At 40.3% G+C, this 19711-nt stretch overlaps 2 protein-coding genes and 1 long non-coding RNA gene across 3 annotated transcripts in view; all 3 read right to left on the bottom strand.

The window, feature by feature from the left end:
- Positions 1-5805: 5805 nt before the first annotated feature.
- The window catches only part of LOC110839612 (kelch-like protein 10), a 165206-nt gene continuing 151300 nt past the window's right edge, over positions 5806-19711 (bottom strand). The window contains exons 13-14 of the mRNA XM_087345194.1: positions 7706-7913; positions 5806-6256 (exon numbers count right to left, since the gene is read on the bottom strand). Coding sequence (XP_087201320.1) covers positions 6034-6256; positions 7706-7913 — 431 coding nt within the window. The 3' untranslated portion in view covers positions 5806-6033. The remainder of the gene's footprint in view (positions 6257-7705; positions 7914-19711) is intronic.
- LOC147874481 (uncharacterized) lies at positions 9895-10519 on the bottom strand. Its single transcript, XR_015534193.1, has 2 exons — positions 10355-10519; positions 9895-10064 (listed from the first exon to the last, which is right to left on the bottom strand). It is a non-coding gene; the product is annotated as an uncharacterized LOC147874481 (long non-coding RNA).
- On the bottom strand, positions 10730-19527 carry LOC147874480 (kelch-like protein 10). Its single transcript, XM_087345193.1, has 4 exons — positions 19175-19527; positions 16803-16990; positions 15263-15514; positions 10730-13940 (listed from the first exon to the last, which is right to left on the bottom strand). Exons 2-4 carry the CDS (start codon positions 16985-16987, stop codon positions 13538-13540), a joined length of 840 nt encoding a protein of 279 aa, XP_087201319.1. The 5' UTR covers positions 16988-16990; positions 19175-19527; the 3' UTR covers positions 10730-13537.

Genomic DNA, 19711 nt, shown 5'->3' with positions numbered 1-19711 from the left:
AACTATACTAAACAATAATCTTGCCTGTTGTCTTGTATGGGTGCGAAACATGGTCTCTCCCTCTGAGGGAGGAACACTGATTACAGGTGTTTGAGAATCGGGTGTTGAGAAGGATATTTGGGCCTAAGAGGGAAGACGATGAGGTGTGGAGAAAACTGCATAATGACGAGCTTAAAAATCTGTCAGGGTGATTAAGTCGAGAAGAGTGAGATGGGCGGGGCATGTAGCGCGCATGGATGGGACAAGAGGTGTGCACCGGGTACTGGTTGGGAAACCTGAAGGGAAGAGACCGCTGGGGAGACCTAGACGTAGATGGGAGGAAAATCTCAGGCGGGATCTATGGGAGATAGGAGTTGAAGGAAACTGGATTTTGTTGGCCCAGGACAGGGTCCGGTGGAGGGCTTTGGTTAATTCGGTGATGAACCTTCGGGTTCGGTAAGCCATCTAGTTAGTTAGTTAGTTAGTTAGAATAAATAGTGCAATTCTTATGTTACTGCATTACATTAACATGCATTATGAGGTTTTATGTGTGGACTAATTGAATTTATTAGAAGCTGAAGGCTGTAAGAGAATAGTGTTTACTGAAGAGTAATGTCTTGTTCTTTCTATGTGATTTCACGTGGTCCTCTTAGAACACATATTTCGGACATCAATGTGACTTTACACTTGCATTTTCCAAAAATTTTGAATTTGTAGTAGTATTGGCGAAGGAAGAGGAGGAATTACAGAACATGATGGACAAGTTAGTGGAAACAGGTAGAGAGTATGGAATGGAAATCAACATTGAAAAATCAAAGGTAATGAGGATAGCACCGATGGCAGAACCATTGAACGTTGTAATTTGAAACCAACAGCTGGAGAATGTGGAGCACTTCAAGTACTTGAGAAGCATAGTCACGACGGACGCCCTATGCACCAAGGAAGTAAAAGCAAGGATAGCCATGGCCAAGGCAGCTTTCGTCAAGAAGAGGATACTTCTCACTAGCAAGTTGGGCTTGGAGATGAAGAAGAAACTAGTGAAGTGTTACGTATGGAGCAGAGACTTGGACACTCACGAAGAAGGAACAGAAATACCTGGAGAGTTTTGAAATGTGGTGTTGGAGAAGAATAGAGAAGATCAGGTGGACGGATCGAGTGACCAACGAAGAAGTATTGAGGAGAGTCAACGAGCAAAGAAACATTCTGCAGGCGATTACACGAAGGAAAGCTAACTGGCTGGGACATATTATGAGAAGGAATGGATTACTGAATGATATCATCGAGGGCCAGGTTGAAGGAAAGCGAGGACTGGGAAGAAGACTGATACAGCTAACCGACGACCTTAAACAAGGAAAGCAGATGACGTTCCAGGAATTAAAGCGAGAAGCCGAGAATAGGGACAACTGGAGAGCTCTTTTTGGGCAGAGCAATGGACCTGTCGTAAGACAGAACACTGAATAAATAAAATAGGATTGTCTTTATTATTTGAGATAATTTTTAAGTATAGGTAATTTTATACCATCCCTTATATAAAAAATGTTGACACAGGTGTTGCCCAGAACCTGGCCTTGATAATTTAGATTAAATAATTAATGAAAACATGAACATTCACGTATGTCCCACCCCTTTAGCCTCATTCACAGATTTTTGGTACTTGATAGGAAACCTGGGTCTCTCTCAGAAATCACACATTACAATCATTCTTAGATGATATGATCATCTGAAACTCTTACAGCCCCACTACTTTGACAGAAAAGAAAGTTATGATGATTGAGGAATCTAGTGCAGAAACATTATGGCTCCATTCATGACCAAAATTTAGATTTATAGTTTCATTATAAAAATAACCATCTGCTGTGTAGGTGAAAGAATGACATGGCTCAAGTTATTAGTTATGATGTTACAGTGTGAATGGTGCTGAGCTAAACTTTGATTTACGCCAGAAAAAAGGTAAGGCCAGCTCGTTCGTGGGGAAAATAATTCAGCCATGTACGTGTATATATGTTCAAATTTCAGCAACTTCAGTGCTACAATAAAGCAGCTCCAAAGTTCTTCTGGTTTTTAACATTAAAAAATTGTTTCATAATAAGTGACAGTATGGCATAATTAAAATCCTTGATTATCAGTACATCCTTTGAAGAAAAGAAAGATAACATTTTGGTTTTGAATTCTCTTTTGGACTTTACCAATTGTCTAAACTATAAAATTACAGCATTTTGAAATCTGAATCTCCTGTCATCAGGTAGAAAAGAGAAGGACAGAAAACTTAGCCCTGGTTGGACTAGCCTCAGACCTTGTCCATCTCTGGAAAAAAAAGAGCAGGTCTGAGGCTAACTCGACCAGAGGACTCAGCAGAATTTAATGCATTATTAACAATTTTGTTTCTACAGATGACGGTTCCGGAGAATCTGACGTAAATAGTCTCTGTGTTTAAATTATATTTAGGCAATAAATACAATGAAAGGAAGGGGTTAAAACACTTGCGTTTTAAAATCTTGAGTAAGAAACTAAACTACCCCCCCCCCGAAGGGGGGTTAAAACACTTGACCACCCCCCCCCCCCTTAGCTTGTTCGGTGAGGTTTTGTTATCCGATAACGTTTTATATCAATTAAGGTGGTTAATAAAACGAAAATATGAAGTTTTGAAGCTTACGGAAAAAATATGCTATCAACATTGTTTCATAACTTTCGTCCTCACGTGATACAGTGTATAAACGGTGGTCTTCAGTTTCAATAAACGCCGGAGAACTTCCTGTCTAGCTGAGTGACTAGTAGGTTGTTAAAAAGAACTCTGCCCCACGAAGATTGACTTGTTAATATAAAAATACTATTTTATGAGGTTAAGCAAAACCTACTAACTTTTCCTGGACGTCAGCTATAAAAGCTAAAAATGTGTCAGTTACACGTCCTTTTCGCACGCTGCAAAGTGTAGGTCAGTGGCAACTTCAACTCCACTTACGTACTTAAAGCTGTAGATTCCATTTCGCTACGAGTTCCAGGAAGAAAGGTAGAACAAAAGATGGCAGACACGTTACATTTAATGTTATGGATACCCTAAACAACATTATATGAGGGTTTTTTCCCTACGTCTCCCGCAAATAAAGATAAACCGTGTTAAGCAACAGTCAGCATACTAAGTATCATCCAGTCTACACGATTAAAATATGAGGTGTGTGACATACCGTTGACCATTATAAATAGATCAATGTTTGTAAATTAATATACGGCACGAGAATGTGCTTAGGTGACAGGAGATTATACTCTTCAGAGCCTGAAGAAGGAGACTGTATGTTTCTCCGAAACGGTGGTATCTACCTAAACGTCCGCACATGGCATTAAGAACCGAAAGACCAACAAGAGGTGTTTTCTACATTAGGTTTCAAACTCATTCAACGACTATGAAGTAAATAAAACATTATTTCAACGCGGATAAACATGAGATTAATAAACGTCATCTTCCATGTATCAAATCATATTTCAGAGGCCGAAACGGTTTCTATTATGTGTGAGTCGAAAATGACATTTTCGCTGTTAGTAGTACAATACAACTAGTTCTTCCGGTTTCAACCTTCAACCCTTTCCACACACACGATTTTCCCCTGAGGGGACAAGGATGAAGCAGTGACGGCAGAGACTCGGATGTTTTTCGTCACTCTAATAGACCTTGTAGACTGACTAAAAGGCAAACGCGTCGGTCTTTTCAAAGGACTTCATTCATGCAAAAAGCTACCATACATGCATAACGATGAAGTATATTCCGGCACAAGAAACCGCTGTGTGCTATTTAACATTAAAGAAATTGAAGTGAAACTGTGTTAGGCCTATACACACACTTTAAGGGAGGGGCGACACTTTTCAATATTCTTCTTGTGGTGTCCATTACGCAGAAACACCTCTGGGTTACGAGCGCCCGTAATTTTGCTTAAGCTTAGAATCCATTAATAGCACGGAAACAGGCTGCTTGAAAGCTAACCACATCGCTCGTGAAATTGGTGAGATTTATATGATTATATTCCTCAAGTTTTAGTCTCAGTTGCTTATATTCTCTATGATGATGGATGGTTAAAATATCTATAATAAATCAGCTGTAACTTTGAATTAATATTTTGTATTCGCATCGTTCGTATTAGATAGAATTTTATTTTAGCATAAGTAATGTTCATTAGCCAACGATTCAGAAACTACTATTCTCTGTTATGTCTGAAAATAATTTAAAACCTACAAATACAAAATCTTTTGACAGCATGTCTTCCTGATTTCAGGTCTTCCTCATTTGTTCAATAAACCACAAATAAAATTAAATATATTTTAATGCTATTTCGTGCATTAGTCCGGACTAGACGCACGACCGAAAAACTTCGCTGGAAGACCTTTAAAAAAATGAACACAATTTCTGGTAAGACAGACTTGATCTTGGTGCTTCGTTATCGCATCGGGCTCGCTGCGTTGAGTTAATATGCTCTGTTCGTCTCACATCAGACTCCAACAGGATGCCTTTAAGATTGTTTTGTACTATGATGTAAGTCAATATGAAGAGCCCCTTTAATTAGATGTATTAAACTAGCTAAACCTTTATCAATGCTTCTGTAGTAGACGATTTAGCACCTCTCTTACCCCCTATCACCAGAATCCCCTACACTTCACTCATCTTGAGGCAGATGTGAAGTCAATTACCACAACTCTAGGAGAGGGAGTGAACATCAGTCCTCTCTAACTTACTAATCCATCATAATCAACATCAATAGTGTCGGTAGCTTAACTTCGGAGTTCATAGGACGATAGCCCAGAAGTGTACTCATTCATTAAACGTAAAACTGTATCCGGCTATCGTGTGTGAAGCTATGGAAAATTCATACAGCGGAATACAGGATTCCGTCTCTCAGAACCATGGCAACCTGTATCCATACTTTTTACGTGTTCACTGCAAAACGTAAGACAGAGTTAAAAACTTGAGTATTAATAATTTAGTAACATGCCAAGAGAACTGTCTATTTTTATGAGACTTTAGCGACAACGAGAAACGTCTCGATGTGTTTAAAGCACACTGTTCAGTAGTTAAGACAATACGACTGAAGAACTAGGATTCGATTTCCGATAAAAGCGTTGACTTTTTTATGTAAAGGCTAAATGATATAGATATTTCAATTCCTTAATTTGAAAGTCTCTTCTTCTGAATCTGCAGTCTTTTGACACAATGGACTCGGGCAGGAATAAATAACGTGTTACGTTAACCACGTCTGGGTTAATGACATTTTCTGTTGAGGTATTGTCCAGGTACCATGCAGTTATATAAGGCGTAAATTATTCTTTCAGGCCCGGCTTATTATCTGTTAAGCTGATTCTGTATTTGATGTTATCTCGGAAACATGCTCTGAGTTCCCCATTTGATTACAGCTGTCACATTTTTCTATTACTCTTTATGTATCGTAACTAAATTCAAGTACCTAGTTTTGTGTATTTTGTGGTAATATTTTGTACTTATCATTAAAATACCTAAAAGTACCATACCAAATACCGTTAATAAATAAATACACTAGTTAACTGAAAGCATGGCATTTGAAAAGGTTGGTACTTCCCCAGGCACATGGCACAATTACCCGATATATTGGCGCAACTCAGCCAAATGTACTTGTGCAATTTCATTAAAATAACACACGTTGATCAGAAATCGATATAAAATTCTCAGTGTGTCACCTTCGTAATGAAGTTTTTCTAAACGATGTTCATGAATCTTCCCCTGATGCCGTGAAGACGGTTTCGTAACTCGAAACATGTCGCCACAAGTGGATTTATTTAATACAAGATGCAAGGTGAAACAGCTGTGTGTTGATGGATGGTAATATTTTGGATAAATTTAAACGTCTTTAAAATAATTAATTTCAATAAGACTTCTTGAGCAGAAAACAACGAGGAGAAATAATTTTTCCTTCTTTGCTGCAAACAATATTTATTTTTATTTTTTGTAGCTCCTACATCAATTCAAATTTGTACATTATTTTCGTAAGGAAAGTAATTAACATTAATGTGTTCGTCGTGGTTGTAATCAACTGCAAACTACTGATTTTCCAAATCTAACATTTTTTTACGTTTCGCCTCCTTCTTTTTAGCGTTTCTCCTTCTTTTTCTTCTTCTTCTACGTTCCTCCTCCTCTTTTTTGAATTCCTCCTCCATTAATTTGTCTCTGTGTTTGTAGGCGTAATCGCTTGCATTCGGTAGGTTCTCGATGACACAAGTCGACATCCAGGATCTACAAACATTCAAGTTCTCCGCCTTGTGCCTGCAATTTGAAATATTAAAAGTGAAAACAAATTCTTTTTCACAGTCCATCAGTATTATCTACACTCACAAAGGAATGCGTCTTCTACCATAAATGATTTGTTTAATTTAAATTTAATAGATATGTAATTTGAATGTCACTGCATTTATGTAAAGAAATCATTTATTTTCTTAGAAATATATATATATATACGTTTACTTTTGGGGTTCTAAAATATCAGAGATTTCGGTGTAGAATAAGAATAAAAGAATTATCTTTGTGAGTCGTAAAATGTGTTGACCTAAAAATATCCATGTCTGATGGGCTGGCTGTCTTTGGGTATAATGGAAAACTGCTTGAAGCTGAGGGCACAGGCTTCCACCGAAACGTCGTTGCTTATAATTTGTTTCCAGAAAACCTTAACAAAAGTTCCCCCAATCGGAATTCAATGCACGATTGCCACAACATATTTCAGAACAGTTCCCACGTGATCTTTCTTTCACTCATGCACATAGAAGAATGGCCAAATTGCTATTATAATGTAATACATTTTATTACATCAAAATGAAGGTAGAGATTACGACTATTTTAAAACACTGTCAAATGACTTGTGTTCTGTGCAAGCTTTGTTTGGTACATTTCATTAAGCCATTAGCTTAGGTCAGAATAATAAATTTAACCAGACACTTTCTTTGCAGAGATAAGCAAGTCTTGTTGGATAATGCGCCCATGACAATATTTCCCTCTTTTAGCAATATATTTTCAAAAAAATTGTGTCCCACCAAAAATAGTTCTGGACGTAAAACAGACACAAACCAAAATCGAATGAATTTCCGTGGGATTTCTGGCTCTTGCACAAACAAGTATAAAGAAATTTGTCTTCTGGGATGTTTTTGGAGCTCCTTACTCACTCCTTTTACAGATGGCAGGAGACTGCATGGTCAAACACACCAAGAGAATGCCATTTTTAAATAAACCTCCGTCAGAAATTTAAACATGAGACTGATAGGCGTCGTTAAACCTGAAACTGGCCTAACACTTCGATGAAAGCGAAAGACTATTGTGATGCTCATGTGCTGAACGCCAGACACTTCCTACACAAGAGAGTGCCAGTGATCAAAGACACTTAGTCCAAGAGCTTCTTATTAGTGCAGTCTCAGCTTACGTCTGATAAGCATTTCCTAGTCATTCGCCCTCTGTTTTAACCAACCAGCTTGACCGCAACATCGCCCTGCCTGCTTTCATTCTACCCCTTTCCTCTCAGCCATGTTTCGCGCGTTTATTCAAGGCCCTGAGTAAGCAGTAAGAACCTCTGAAACGTCGGTCAGTTTCTACGACACTACATGGCGCAGGATTCGCAATATCGCGGTTACTTTTACCGGAAATGATTCACTTCCTAGTGCTTTTCGAATGTTACAGTCTGTGATTATACAGCCTTGAACAATCATACAAACAAACAAACAAACAAACCATCGAATTTCCTTGTGATTGAAACATGCGACGTCGGGGATGATGTCGTCCTGGTTATAATAATTACAGATGCCGAAGATCATATCGTCCATCACTTCTGCGTTTAATTGACTGTTACAGAAGTTCATGCCAGGGATCTCGGTCCACGTGTCTGTTGCAGGGTCATATTTTTCGGTACTGAGCTCGGATGGGACTCTGTTGATTTCTCCTGCACACACACACACACACACATTCCGTAAAATGTCACAGGATATAAAAAAAGCTGCCAAAGGGAACTTATTCTAACCCCATTCAGCGGTTCCCTTCTTGATATTTATTAGTCTGAGACCTAGCCACGAAATATGTGGCTTTTATGGAGCCACAAGATTCATTACCTTATTTACAAAAGTCGGTAGTTGACCTCATCTTACATAATCTAGTTCCTTAAAAACATTTTAATATTATCCTTCCTTTTACGCCAATGTGTCAAAAGTGGTATCTTTCTTCAAGATTACCAGTTACAAATTTCTAGAAGTATTTCCATTTACTTCAATGATTCACACTCCGACCGTCTTACAAACGGATTTACGCTCTTAAAATTGGTAATTCCGTAAAAGGAACGAATGAATTAAATACAACAAAGAAAATTCATTCCCTCTTGCATTGTCATTATTAGTACCAGGAACAGCTACAATTTTATTTTCGAACTTGTAGCATCAGGAAATTGCGCCTGACATCTGTTGTCTACTTCATGAAACTGGTTGCGAAAGTAGAGTTCAACAACAACACAAGATGCACTCTTCAAAACGGCGTTACACAAACAACTGACGAATATCAAAGACTGCGAAGGGACTGCTTTAAACCATCGGCTTTTTGGGGATAACAGAACGGCAAACTGAAATTTCCTTGCTACAAGAAAAAATATTTACCTTTAAAACTGCGACTGTGAAAAAAATGGGGCATACGTTACACGAGATACCACAAGAGATTATGCGATGTTAGTTAGTTAGTTAAGTGTTCTTTGTGGAGAATGTAATCGAAACCACGAATCGGGGTTAAAATTACGGACAAATTAACTCTGTAATGACGGGAGAAAAATTCTGTTCCTAAAATCTGTCACTCAAAAAAAAAAACAGGTAAACATTTCACAATAGCAAGTTCTGTAAGATAGAGTTGCATCAATCAGGATGTCCAGAGTTCTCACCCAGGGCGTACAGACAGCCGTGGAACTCGACGCAAGTAAAATAGTCACGTCGAGAAAGCATTGGTGCGACGAACGTCCATCGGTCGGTGTCCGGGTCATAAACTTCCACCGAGTTTAGAGAATTCTTACCATACCATCCACCAGCGACGTATATTTTGTCTGTAAAACAAAATTACCTGTATGACACAAACTGTACAAATATTTGGTGCAGGCAGAGGTATTAAACTGGTCCGTTCATAGCACAAACATGGGTCAATCCGAACTTAAATTTGTAAATCTATTAATGACCCCTTCGTGTCACAGAATCTGCCTCTGTTCATCTGTTTCTTTGTTTCGAATGCAGACAATCAGCGTGTCAAAAGAATCGAGAGTAACTGATGAAATTTAATATAAACAGCATAAAGTGCCTAAATTAATGCATAATGGAAATGATGGTAAGTTACATCTTCTGTGAAACGAATTTTATTAAATTTGGTACCAGACATGTACGGTACGAGCTGCTAAAAGGTGCTCTACATTTATAATATAATGTGCTACTTTTAACTGTCTCAAAAACATATTGCATCTGCATTATTTGAGAGCCATTTTGATAGTTTGAGGGTTGATTGCATTCACTCCGAGTGCACGCTAAAAAGTCAGAAGACGACGCACAGGGACAGCTTACGAGAGCAGAAGAAACCATCACGCACTCAGAACTTCAAGCCGTTGCAGTCTGTGAAATAACGAAGTCCGAAGCACGGATAAAAGAAAGAGATAATAAAAGAATATGGGACGATGGAATGAAGGAAACTAAGATCAAGAGCGAAGAGGAAACCTTGAAGATGAAGGCATAAAGTTCGTCTGAAACGTCGGCAGAAGCCAAACGACAGTCATCTTCGTATTAGACACTGTGAGAATCACAACTCCTGAGATTCCTTCAACCGTTCTTGCGTTCTCACAAGCGGACAGACAGACAGACAGACGCCTCGCCTAATTCACAAATTTCTGTTTCACAGGATTTACGTACCATTCAGTACAGTCGCACTTGCACCATTTCGCTTTGTTTGCATGGGAGCGATAAAAGACCACTAGTTCGCCTTGCAGTCGTATCTTTCAGCCGTTCTGAGACTTTTATGAAAAACGTAACCGCCCATGGCGTACACTGAACCTCGCAGAGCTGCCACACTTAAACAGGATCTGAAACGAACAAAAGTACACGCTCTGCTTTGCTCAATTATTGCTGATGGAGATGCATTTCCTCTCGCAGAAAGCAATTGTTCGCTCGTCATTGTTAAATCATAATTCAATTGAATAAACAATCAAATCGTATTCTTAAAACCAAAATTGTCGTAAAAGTCCTCTTTTATGTGAGTGGTACAATTTTACATCTCCTGCCCAGATTTATATCTTGACTAAGACAGCGACTATCAGCTTTTGAAGAAGGACTCTGTTCCAAGGAGTTCCTTAGTTACCGATCTGCATCTTACCTTTGCACATGCATAGGCGCCACCTCGCGGCATGTCTTCGTAACAGCGTTGAAGCAGATACATGAGCTTAAGATTTCCTCGCCGCCGTAACCACCGATGACGTAAATGTCGAAACCGACCACTGCCGTGCCATGGATTGCTCGCGGACCGATCCAGTCGATCCCCTCCACCTGCAGGAACGACAGATTATGGCTTTATGTCTCTTTGGGTCATTCCGTCTACTGAAGTGAAATCCTTACATTAGAGTTCAGGCGACTAACCACCGGAGCAGAGGTGCAACCCCCAACAGAGGACCGAAATTGCTACCCCGTGGAGGGAGACACTCGACAAAGACCGTGAGAAATTAACTTGGAGCGAAGGTGGAAACAGGAAGACCCGAAGAGAAGCTCTCGTCAAGTTCGACAGACGAACGTAGAATTAATTTCTGATCAACAGCTGACATTTCAGGTTCGTACTTTGGAAAGGACAGATGTTGGTGTTTTGGGTTTTATCGACGCAAAGATGGAGGCAGCACGTCCCCCACCCTACCCCAGAATCTTCTAATTAACCAGGCGTTACCACGGAGATGGCCAACATCGACACTGATCAGTGCTTCATTTATTACGCTGAAATCCACTGACGATCAACGATGACTTCGTTTCATGTCGAAAATCAGCAGACAGGTTGCCATGACAGTTGATGTAGGACGCCTATTGTAAACGGTATTTAAGGAAAACTTTACATCCTTCGTCGATTCCTACTATAACTTACATTTTACACGAGACTCAGCATTTGAGTAATTTATTTATTTATTATTTTTAATTCATGTCTTTGAAGCTTCTCTTAAAAAATGTGTTCACTGCAATGGAAATATACGAACACGAAATAAAGAGGCTAAGAGGTCCTTGTGATTAAACTTAAATAAACAATTAGATAGTAAAAATAAGCAACAAACGAAAAGTTACTTTTTCTCGGAGGCGTCATTTAACAAGGCACAGTAAAAATAGAAAGGAGTGCAACTCACCACAGTCCACCGGTCTGCTCGTGCGTCGTACGCTTCGATCACATCTGTAGGGACTTCGTCGCAACTCCCACCAACAGCAAACAGAATGTCCTGTGGGATTCGTGGGTAGGCAATCCTTGGTGTCACGAAGTCCTTTTGTATCTTCTTCAACTTTTTCACGTCGTCCAGGAATGTGAGCGTCTCCGAGATTACGGGTCTGCACGCCTCATTTTCCGTCACGTACGGGTGCTTTGACCTTATGAACTTTTAGGAAGGGATGCCATGTTCAATTACAGAGCACACATGAAATTCACACATAATTTGGTTGGAAACTCACCGAAATAGACTGTGGTATATACAGGAAAATATGTGTTTTGGTTTGTGTAACGACGCTCTTAAGAAATACACAGGTTGTGGAGAGAAGCGAAATCAAGGTTAAATCGATCTTAATAAAAACTATTGAAATGTGTTCCATCCGAAAGTTAATACTTCAGTAAGGGTTGCATTTTGAGTTACATTCAAAATTGTATTTTATTTCTCGTCTCTCCCGTGTGAGATGCACGCTGCGATAACCACATTCTTTTTGATTCGATAAATTTAATTAATTGTCAAATTTACGTAGCATCGAAAGAAAATTATGACAGTTAGTTGCTTCGAATATCAAGGGAGGCAACCTGCTACATGTTGGTGGTTGGGTGGAAGGCCCGTCAACACAACAGCGTGGAATATAGGCTCGATGTTTATTAAGAGCCATTGCATTTTTCGACCTTATTTGGTCATCATCCGGTGGTTCTCTTTAAGTATTCGAAACTAGTAGATAGGAATGATAAGTTGTAAATACATTTGAAACAGGTAACGTTTACATGAAAACGTTTGATTTTTTCACACGTATTCTTCAGAGGTGAGTGGCTGAAATCACACGGCATTTGACCTAGAGTAGAAACATTTTTTCTCTGGGGTAAAAGCACTTGCTGAAATGGAAGAAGGAACATCATAAGTTGTAAGGCTGTTTCGTGAGATGACGGATAAAATATTAGAATGTTCAAGCTTTGAGTTTGAAGCCCCTCGGGTAATTTTCTCTTGGAGGTAAAAAGAATTTATCGTGCTGAACTTTTCGGATATCTGTTGTCCCTATGTGGTCAATCAGCTAAAGATTATCTCGCTTATATGATCTCGGGTTGACTACATATATCATCGGAGATGCGTGTAATTGTTATAGCAGCTAAGATACGCTTCTTATGACATTTGGATCTTTGGTTAAGTAGAACGCTGCGCCAGAAGAAGTGATTTATCTGTTGGAGAATTTTCCTATTCAAGCTGAGTGGGCGTTCGAATGTAGGTAACGATGGAATGCTGTAGTTGAACTGAAACACGTAATGGATCTTAACCGCTGAGACTGGAATAAAAGATTGTAGCGCCGACGGACTGTCAAACTTACAGACGATGAATAAAAGGCGATTATTAACTCGAACCACATATCTCCATAAAAGGTCTAATCGAATATTTATTTTGAACACACACACATGAGAGCGTGTTACCTGCGGCATTCCACAGGAAGTTATTGCAACCATGGAAACTAAGGCAATCTGGGGTTATTTTACGCAGCAAATTTTGCGCGGAATAAGAAATTCAAATAAATGTGTACAGTCCGCAGACCACAAGAAAATCCCTGCAAGGAATTCGATATACGCGCATGCGCAAGATTTCGCGGTGAGTGACGTCCGATCCTACAAGCATTCGTTCCACAACCACTAAACGAACAAAAGACAACAGGCTTTCATGTGTTGAAATGGGCACAGCTTTAAGATTACCTCACAGTGGCACAGTGATTTAATCTAGAATATTATCGCAACACCCACAGAACACATTAGAGGTGCGCTCACTACACGCTACTCTCAACTGCTTGATATTTTCAGTCTGTGCGAAGTAGCGTAAAACTCTGACGTATCACATTTCCCACCAATAGCAGCCCTCTAGTCCAGCTGATAGAAACATTCACCCTGCACCGCCCCAGAAACGACTTCCCAACGCAGGGCTTTTCCCCTGGTCTGCGGACAGTAGTTTTCACGTTGTTATTGTTAGATTTTAACCAGAATTGGAATGTGTCAACAGATTCTGTTAAAGCTCATCAGCATTAAATCAATGAACCCAACGGTTCAGACATTCTCGAGCTGGAACTGCTGACAGACAGACAGTCGGGTTTACATGTGACGAAAAGAAAGGCTCAAGATTTGCATTAATTGGTTACGAACACGTATGAATATGGAATTGAAAATGCGGGTTTTATTTCCAATAAACATCCACGATTTCAGGGGCATACTGACCACCTCCTTGAAAAACTTTGCGTCAAGTAGTCCCAGTCTGACGCACTTCAAAAGGCCCGCGATGTGGCCTTTCCTGTTGTCCGGGTCGTGGTTGATCCATCGGAGAATGCACTTCAACACAAATTTCTCGTCCTTCACGTTCAGTTCCTCGGACCCGATTATCTCTTGCAGCTCCTCTACAGGCAGTTCCAGCAGTTCTTCGCTCTGCTGAGACAATTCCACGAAGTTGCGTTGTACGAAGCGACGAGCGGGAGTCTCGAGGTCGGCGCAAAAGTGTAACCTGCGACAGCGAGGGTAACGCTGACACATTGAAACACTGCAGGAAGAACTGGATTCTCAACTATTTGCACACCACAGTATTTCGCCTCAGGTCTTTACCTTAGCCGTTTTAAGCCCGAATCAGCGAGACTGAGAGCCGACACGTGGAGAGGCAACGGTGAGAGACGCTCCGTTTAACCGGGGCAAAATAGAAAGTTTTCGGCTCTGAAGATTCCCAGGCAATGCCCGCTTGTCTTCGTGATAAGATTATAGGTTGAAACAAGGGCACGGCGTACGCAAGTGAAGAAGGCAATGAGGTGAGGAGTGTAGAATTTTGAATTCTGGCCTTAACCTTGGCGGAACGACGTTTTGGTAACTGCGTGTGTTAATCCAGTGAAACCTCGTGTAACCGGACTAAATGGGGGGAACCACGTGTCTGATGAGCGGGGCGAAGGGGAACGTGGACATGGAATTGAACAAATAAGTAGAGACTCAATACAGATTTTAGTCGCCAGCGAATGATGCGGGCGTGTCGCACGCACAATCCGACGGCAAAATTCACTCGTGGGCGCTGTTCGACGGAGTCTCTGTACTAAAAGAGTGAATTTATCAGTCATTCTGTCCATCGCATGAACTGGAGGTTCTGGTGTGATTCTGCCGATGTCAGTTGATTTCCTTGCTATGTTTTCCTGAACAACGTGTAAGGTTTCAGCTTCTATGGGAACCAGCGGGCTGGTCTTTGTCTTTGCCCGATAATAACCAATTCTCTAAATGTCCAGAAGTGTTCATAATACTCATAAAAATCTGGGTATGAGGTTAGATCGATGAACTGTACCGCGTGGACATCGCTTTAAGCACTCTCGCCGGTGGAATCCAATCACAACCGATCTGGTTGAAACTCGGTCGCTTAATGCGGGATCGGATAATCGAGGTTCGGTTAACAGAGATTTTGCTGTATGCAGAAAGATGTGGGGCTGAATGTTGATTTGGGATTTGGGAGGATTATGTGAGAAGCAAGGAATTCCGCAGAGAAAAAAACAGAAAAGGATTTCGAGAGGAAGACAGATTTAATTATGACCCTGCAATAGATCGCGATTAACGTTCCACAAGGTGAAATTAGTCATCTGCTGGTCATAATGACGATCAAAACATACGCAGTTAAATCAGAATATTTCAATTACAGGCACTCCAACTGCCCTGACCTACAACGCTTTATAAATGTCCCAGTCCTCAGTCAGAGTCTTTAATCTCCGACCTGGCACTCGATTGCTCTCTTGGGTAAAGCTGTTTCGCTCCAGCGACGAAGGCTGGCTTCACAGCAAATGACAAATGAACATCAATTACCTTGCGAACTGCATGATGCCGATACAGTTGACGACGTCCATCGCGTCCCTGAGGAAGTCGCAGCAGAGCTTAGTAACGCCTGGTACCCACAAGTAGTCAGCCGTCTCGAGCAGCTGACGCGCGTTGTCGGAGTGGATGTCCACCTCGCGAAAATAAACATAATCCAGTATCTGGGTCATCATGTCTGAGCTGACTCCGTGGAGGAGAACGTCAGTCTCCTCACTGGTGTGCAGTGTTGTCGTGAAGAGGGTCCTGAAACGTCGATTTGGAGAAACGGCGAGCAGAAAATTACAAATCATGCGCATAAAGTTTAAGTTTTTATGACTCACGTAGCCAAATAAAAGTATCCTTTTGTCAATGTGGTGGATGAATTTTTGTTACCTGAATAATTAAAAAACTCTCAGAATGAGTACGAATGGGACCGGATTAACTGCGAGAGGTTCAATAGCGGGCGTAGGCTTAACAGAATATAACTTAAAAATCGGAAAGCAAGCAGCGAACATTTGTACTATAGAATGGTGACCTCGTTTCTTACATAACCTTGACTCCTTCAAGAGATATCTGAGGTTACAACTATAGAAATTATAAAGCCAACGCAAATATTTCAACATACATCGCGGGCTGTACATTCCACTGATTGATCAGTTCGTAATATGAAATCTATTTGCTCTGTCAAAACAATTTAACCGACAATAAACAACTTAAAAGGAAAGCCAATGTTTCTATGTGACCTTTAAAAAGTGATCATCAGCCAGCAAACAATTTCGTATTACAAATTAAGGAATTTACAGTGCAAGACAAACGGAAAGATTGTCGGAAACTGAGAGAGGGGCACAGCTTGTAAGAAGACGTGAGAAACGTCTCTTGGAAAACAGAAGCAATGGTTCACGGTTAAAATTCATTTCTCATTTCAAGAATGCACCGCATCTTTTTTTAAAACACAAGCTGATTATCGTATGCACAAATTATCGGTCGAGTTTCTCCTATCAATGAAACATTTCTCGCGATTTCTTTGTTACAGTTTATTATATTTCAGACAGAGCAACTCACAGCATCCTTCAGTGTTCCGGGCATTACCAACTTTCTTCTGGACTTTGTCGGTCGTTTTTATGTATTAAAACCAAGACGTTTTGGAAATGGATTCTATTTCTCCCTCCAGATCGATTCACTGTCACCTTGGTACAACCGCACTTAAAAATTAGTACAAAAGACCACCTGCGTCTTCAAGGATGTTGCGTCGTGTTGTCTCGTAGAAATTATCGGACGTTTCAGAGGTGCTTACTGCCTCTATCAAGGAAATAAAGCAGGAAGTACGTCTGAAATGCCACTCAGTTTCTACGGCGCAACGTCCAGAAGACATTCTTCTTCTTCTTCCTCTCCGCCGTGAGATTTCATGACAACGAACAAATAACAAAAGACAAATAGCCTTATAAAAATACAGGTTTATGCAACGAAGGGGATGAAACATTTCACATACGAATTGACGTTTATCATGTCCTTATTTCACGTGTTAATCAACCACGTCAGTAAATAAACAAACCTGAAATATTCGCTGCGCATCGACAGAATCACTCTGTGGACTCGGAAGACGCCGCCGTCCTCCGACCTCAACGCCGCGTCACACAAGAGGTTCTTCTCTCTTAGCTTATTCAGACGGACCAATGCTTTGGTGCACGTGCACCTGCCGCCGACTTGAAAACAGCTGCGACTTTGGTTTGACTCCATCTCCTGAAAAAATAGTCCATCGCTCTTAAACGTTTTTCTTTATACCGACGCGTGTGCACATCAACTGAGAGTGACTGAGAGCGAACACGATACTGAGAAGAATATCTGGTCCTGCGAGAGAGTTACTTACAAGGGAATGGCGAAAATTGCGTAATATGGAGCTCTATAGATCTATTCATTAATTAATAAATTGTAGGCTGTCAGATCAAGGGTGATTAGATGGGCGGGGCTTGTAGTACACATAGCAGGGATAAGAAGTGCAAGTTTTTAATCGGAAGACCTGAAAAGAAAAGGTCACTTGAGAGTCCTATGCGTTGCTGTAATAATATTAAAATGGATCTTAGAGAGGTGAGGAATGAAGGTGTGGACTGACTTCATCTGCTTGAGTATGTGGCTTAGAGGCGGGGTTTTGTAAACACGGACATGAAACTTTATGTTTCTTAAAAGGCGAGGCATTTGATTACCTGGGCTACTGTTAGATTCTCAAGCAGGGCTTCGGTTCCATAGATTCAGTTTGTTTCTTTGTTATAGAAATGCCTGTTGAGATTCAATACAAAATGACAAAGCTTTAAATGTGACATATAACAAACTAACTAGACGGCTTATGGAACACGAAGTTTCAACACCGTAGTAAACAAGCGCTCCATCAGACCCTGCCCTGGGCCAACAAAATCCAGTCTCCTTCAACTCCTATCTCCCATAGATCCCGCCTGAGATTATCCTCCCATCTCCATCTAGGTCTCCCCAGCGACATTTTCTCCTCAGGCTTTCCAAAAATACCCGTTGCACACCTCTCGCCCAATCCATGCACTCCACATGCCCCGCCCATCTCATTCTTCTTGGCTTAATCACCCTGAAAATGTGACTCAAATAGGCAATATTAAATCATGCCGCGTGTTTGTCATTACTCGTATAAACTTAAATCTTATTATATGTAAACTACGTAGACATTGCGTATAAAATATCAATGTAATCTATAAAGTCTTAGATGCCTCTACACTGGTGAACCGATTTTAAAAAATTAAGAAAAGAATATGTCATAGAAATTGCGTGACCTTTGATGCAGGACCAGGCAGTTAAATAAATTTTGGAAAAAGAATGCTACGCTTTTTCATAAGCATAAAATTTTCGAGTTCTTCTCTCTCTGTAGAACTAAAAGTGCGTAAGAACTTACATGACTAAGGACATTCCTGCCTAAGTTACACATTTATATAAACCACGAGCACAATACGTCATTTAAGTTTATCAAATGAACGCGAGAATTACAGTTGGGAACAGTCACAAAAGTTCTAATTTGTTCTACCGCGTGCGTAGATCAGGCCTAAATCACGCTACTCACACACTGCAATGTGCAAGATATTCTGTGAAAAGTCGACTAGTACTCGGCTCGTCAAAGAATAGCCCACTTCCTTTACTGAAGCAGAAGGTTCATCATCGTGTGCCCAAAAGCCCGCCACCGGGGTCTATCCTGAGCCAGTTGCATCCAGTTCTATCCATCGAGTCCCATGTCCCTAAGGCCCTTATTAATGTTATCCTCCCATCTACGTCTAGGTCTCCTCAATAACTTGTAAACACACACCCCTACACACCCACCTAACAACATCGGGTGAGGAGCTCGTCATGCATTTTCTCTATTATCTGTCCCACTCCCGGTTTGGGTCCAGACATCTTCCTCAACACTCTGGTCTCAGAGCCCCTCAGACTATGTTCCTCCCTCAAAGTGAAAGACCAAGTTTTGCACCCATAAATTCTTTGCACTCAATAACAGCAAACATTCCCCGGATTTAATCTGCTGTTGCAGGGAGATTTATCGATAATTTGGCTTGTAAAATCGAAATAAAAATTCTTCAGATTTCCATTAAACGCTTTAAAAATGTCGATGTATCGAGAGATGTAAAGTGTTAGAATTATTGTACAGAATATACACCCCACTTCTTAACATTCATATATTTTTATTAAGATTCTGGGCTACGAAACTCATTATTATTATTTTAAAATTGTAAAATGTTAATTGCCTACTGGAATTTTGTTTAACTATCAATGATGCCGTGAACAAACAGAAGTTAATCTAATATTACTTGAAAGTGTGTTAAAAAAAAGACAAGCCTAATTCGCTTGCACGAGTTCACAAATGCAGATGAAAACACATAAATGTGATAAACAATAATAATAAATAGGAATCCTTACCTCAAACTTTGTTCAATTGTAAGAGACCACGATGTCCACCGGAAATTATCAATTTAATCAAAACTAAATTGGAGTATCACAGATTTCTTAATAATTCTTATATAAGATAAGTACTTGAGATATTCTAAAAGGATTTTAACAGCACAAAATTGTCTAGTCCACGACGCACTTCTTCTACAACCGATTCACAGCAAAGCTCTTTCCGCAATAACGAAAGCGGATTGTTGACGGCAATAATGTAACACAACAATGCCGAGTGAGCAATGACGTAAAAATTAGTTTCTTAGGTAAAGGAATGGAGTGCATTACGGTTCATTCAGGCTATTGTACTACATGCATAAGAAACGAGAAAAGATCCTTATGGCATGCTCAGCCAAGATTGTTGCACGTGTAGGTTAGAAATTCCAATGCTTTTTCTTTCATTGTTATGCACGCAGTTGTTCACATAAAAGCTGACCATTGTCGGTCCATATTTACACATTATTGTTAGTTGAAAAAAGTTGTCAGTGGAACCACGGTTCCGGAGAATTTGACGTA

This window comes from Zootermopsis nevadensis, unplaced genomic scaffold, assembly GCF_977971745.1.
Source record: "Zootermopsis nevadensis isolate Lab colony 2312 unplaced genomic scaffold, Znev_1.0 Znev_ptg000008l, whole genome shotgun sequence".
Taxonomy (NCBI): domain Eukaryota; kingdom Metazoa; phylum Arthropoda; class Insecta; order Blattodea; family Termopsidae; genus Zootermopsis; species Zootermopsis nevadensis.
Note: the sequence above shows the minus strand (reverse complement) of the source record. Positions and strands in the feature narration are given on the sequence as shown.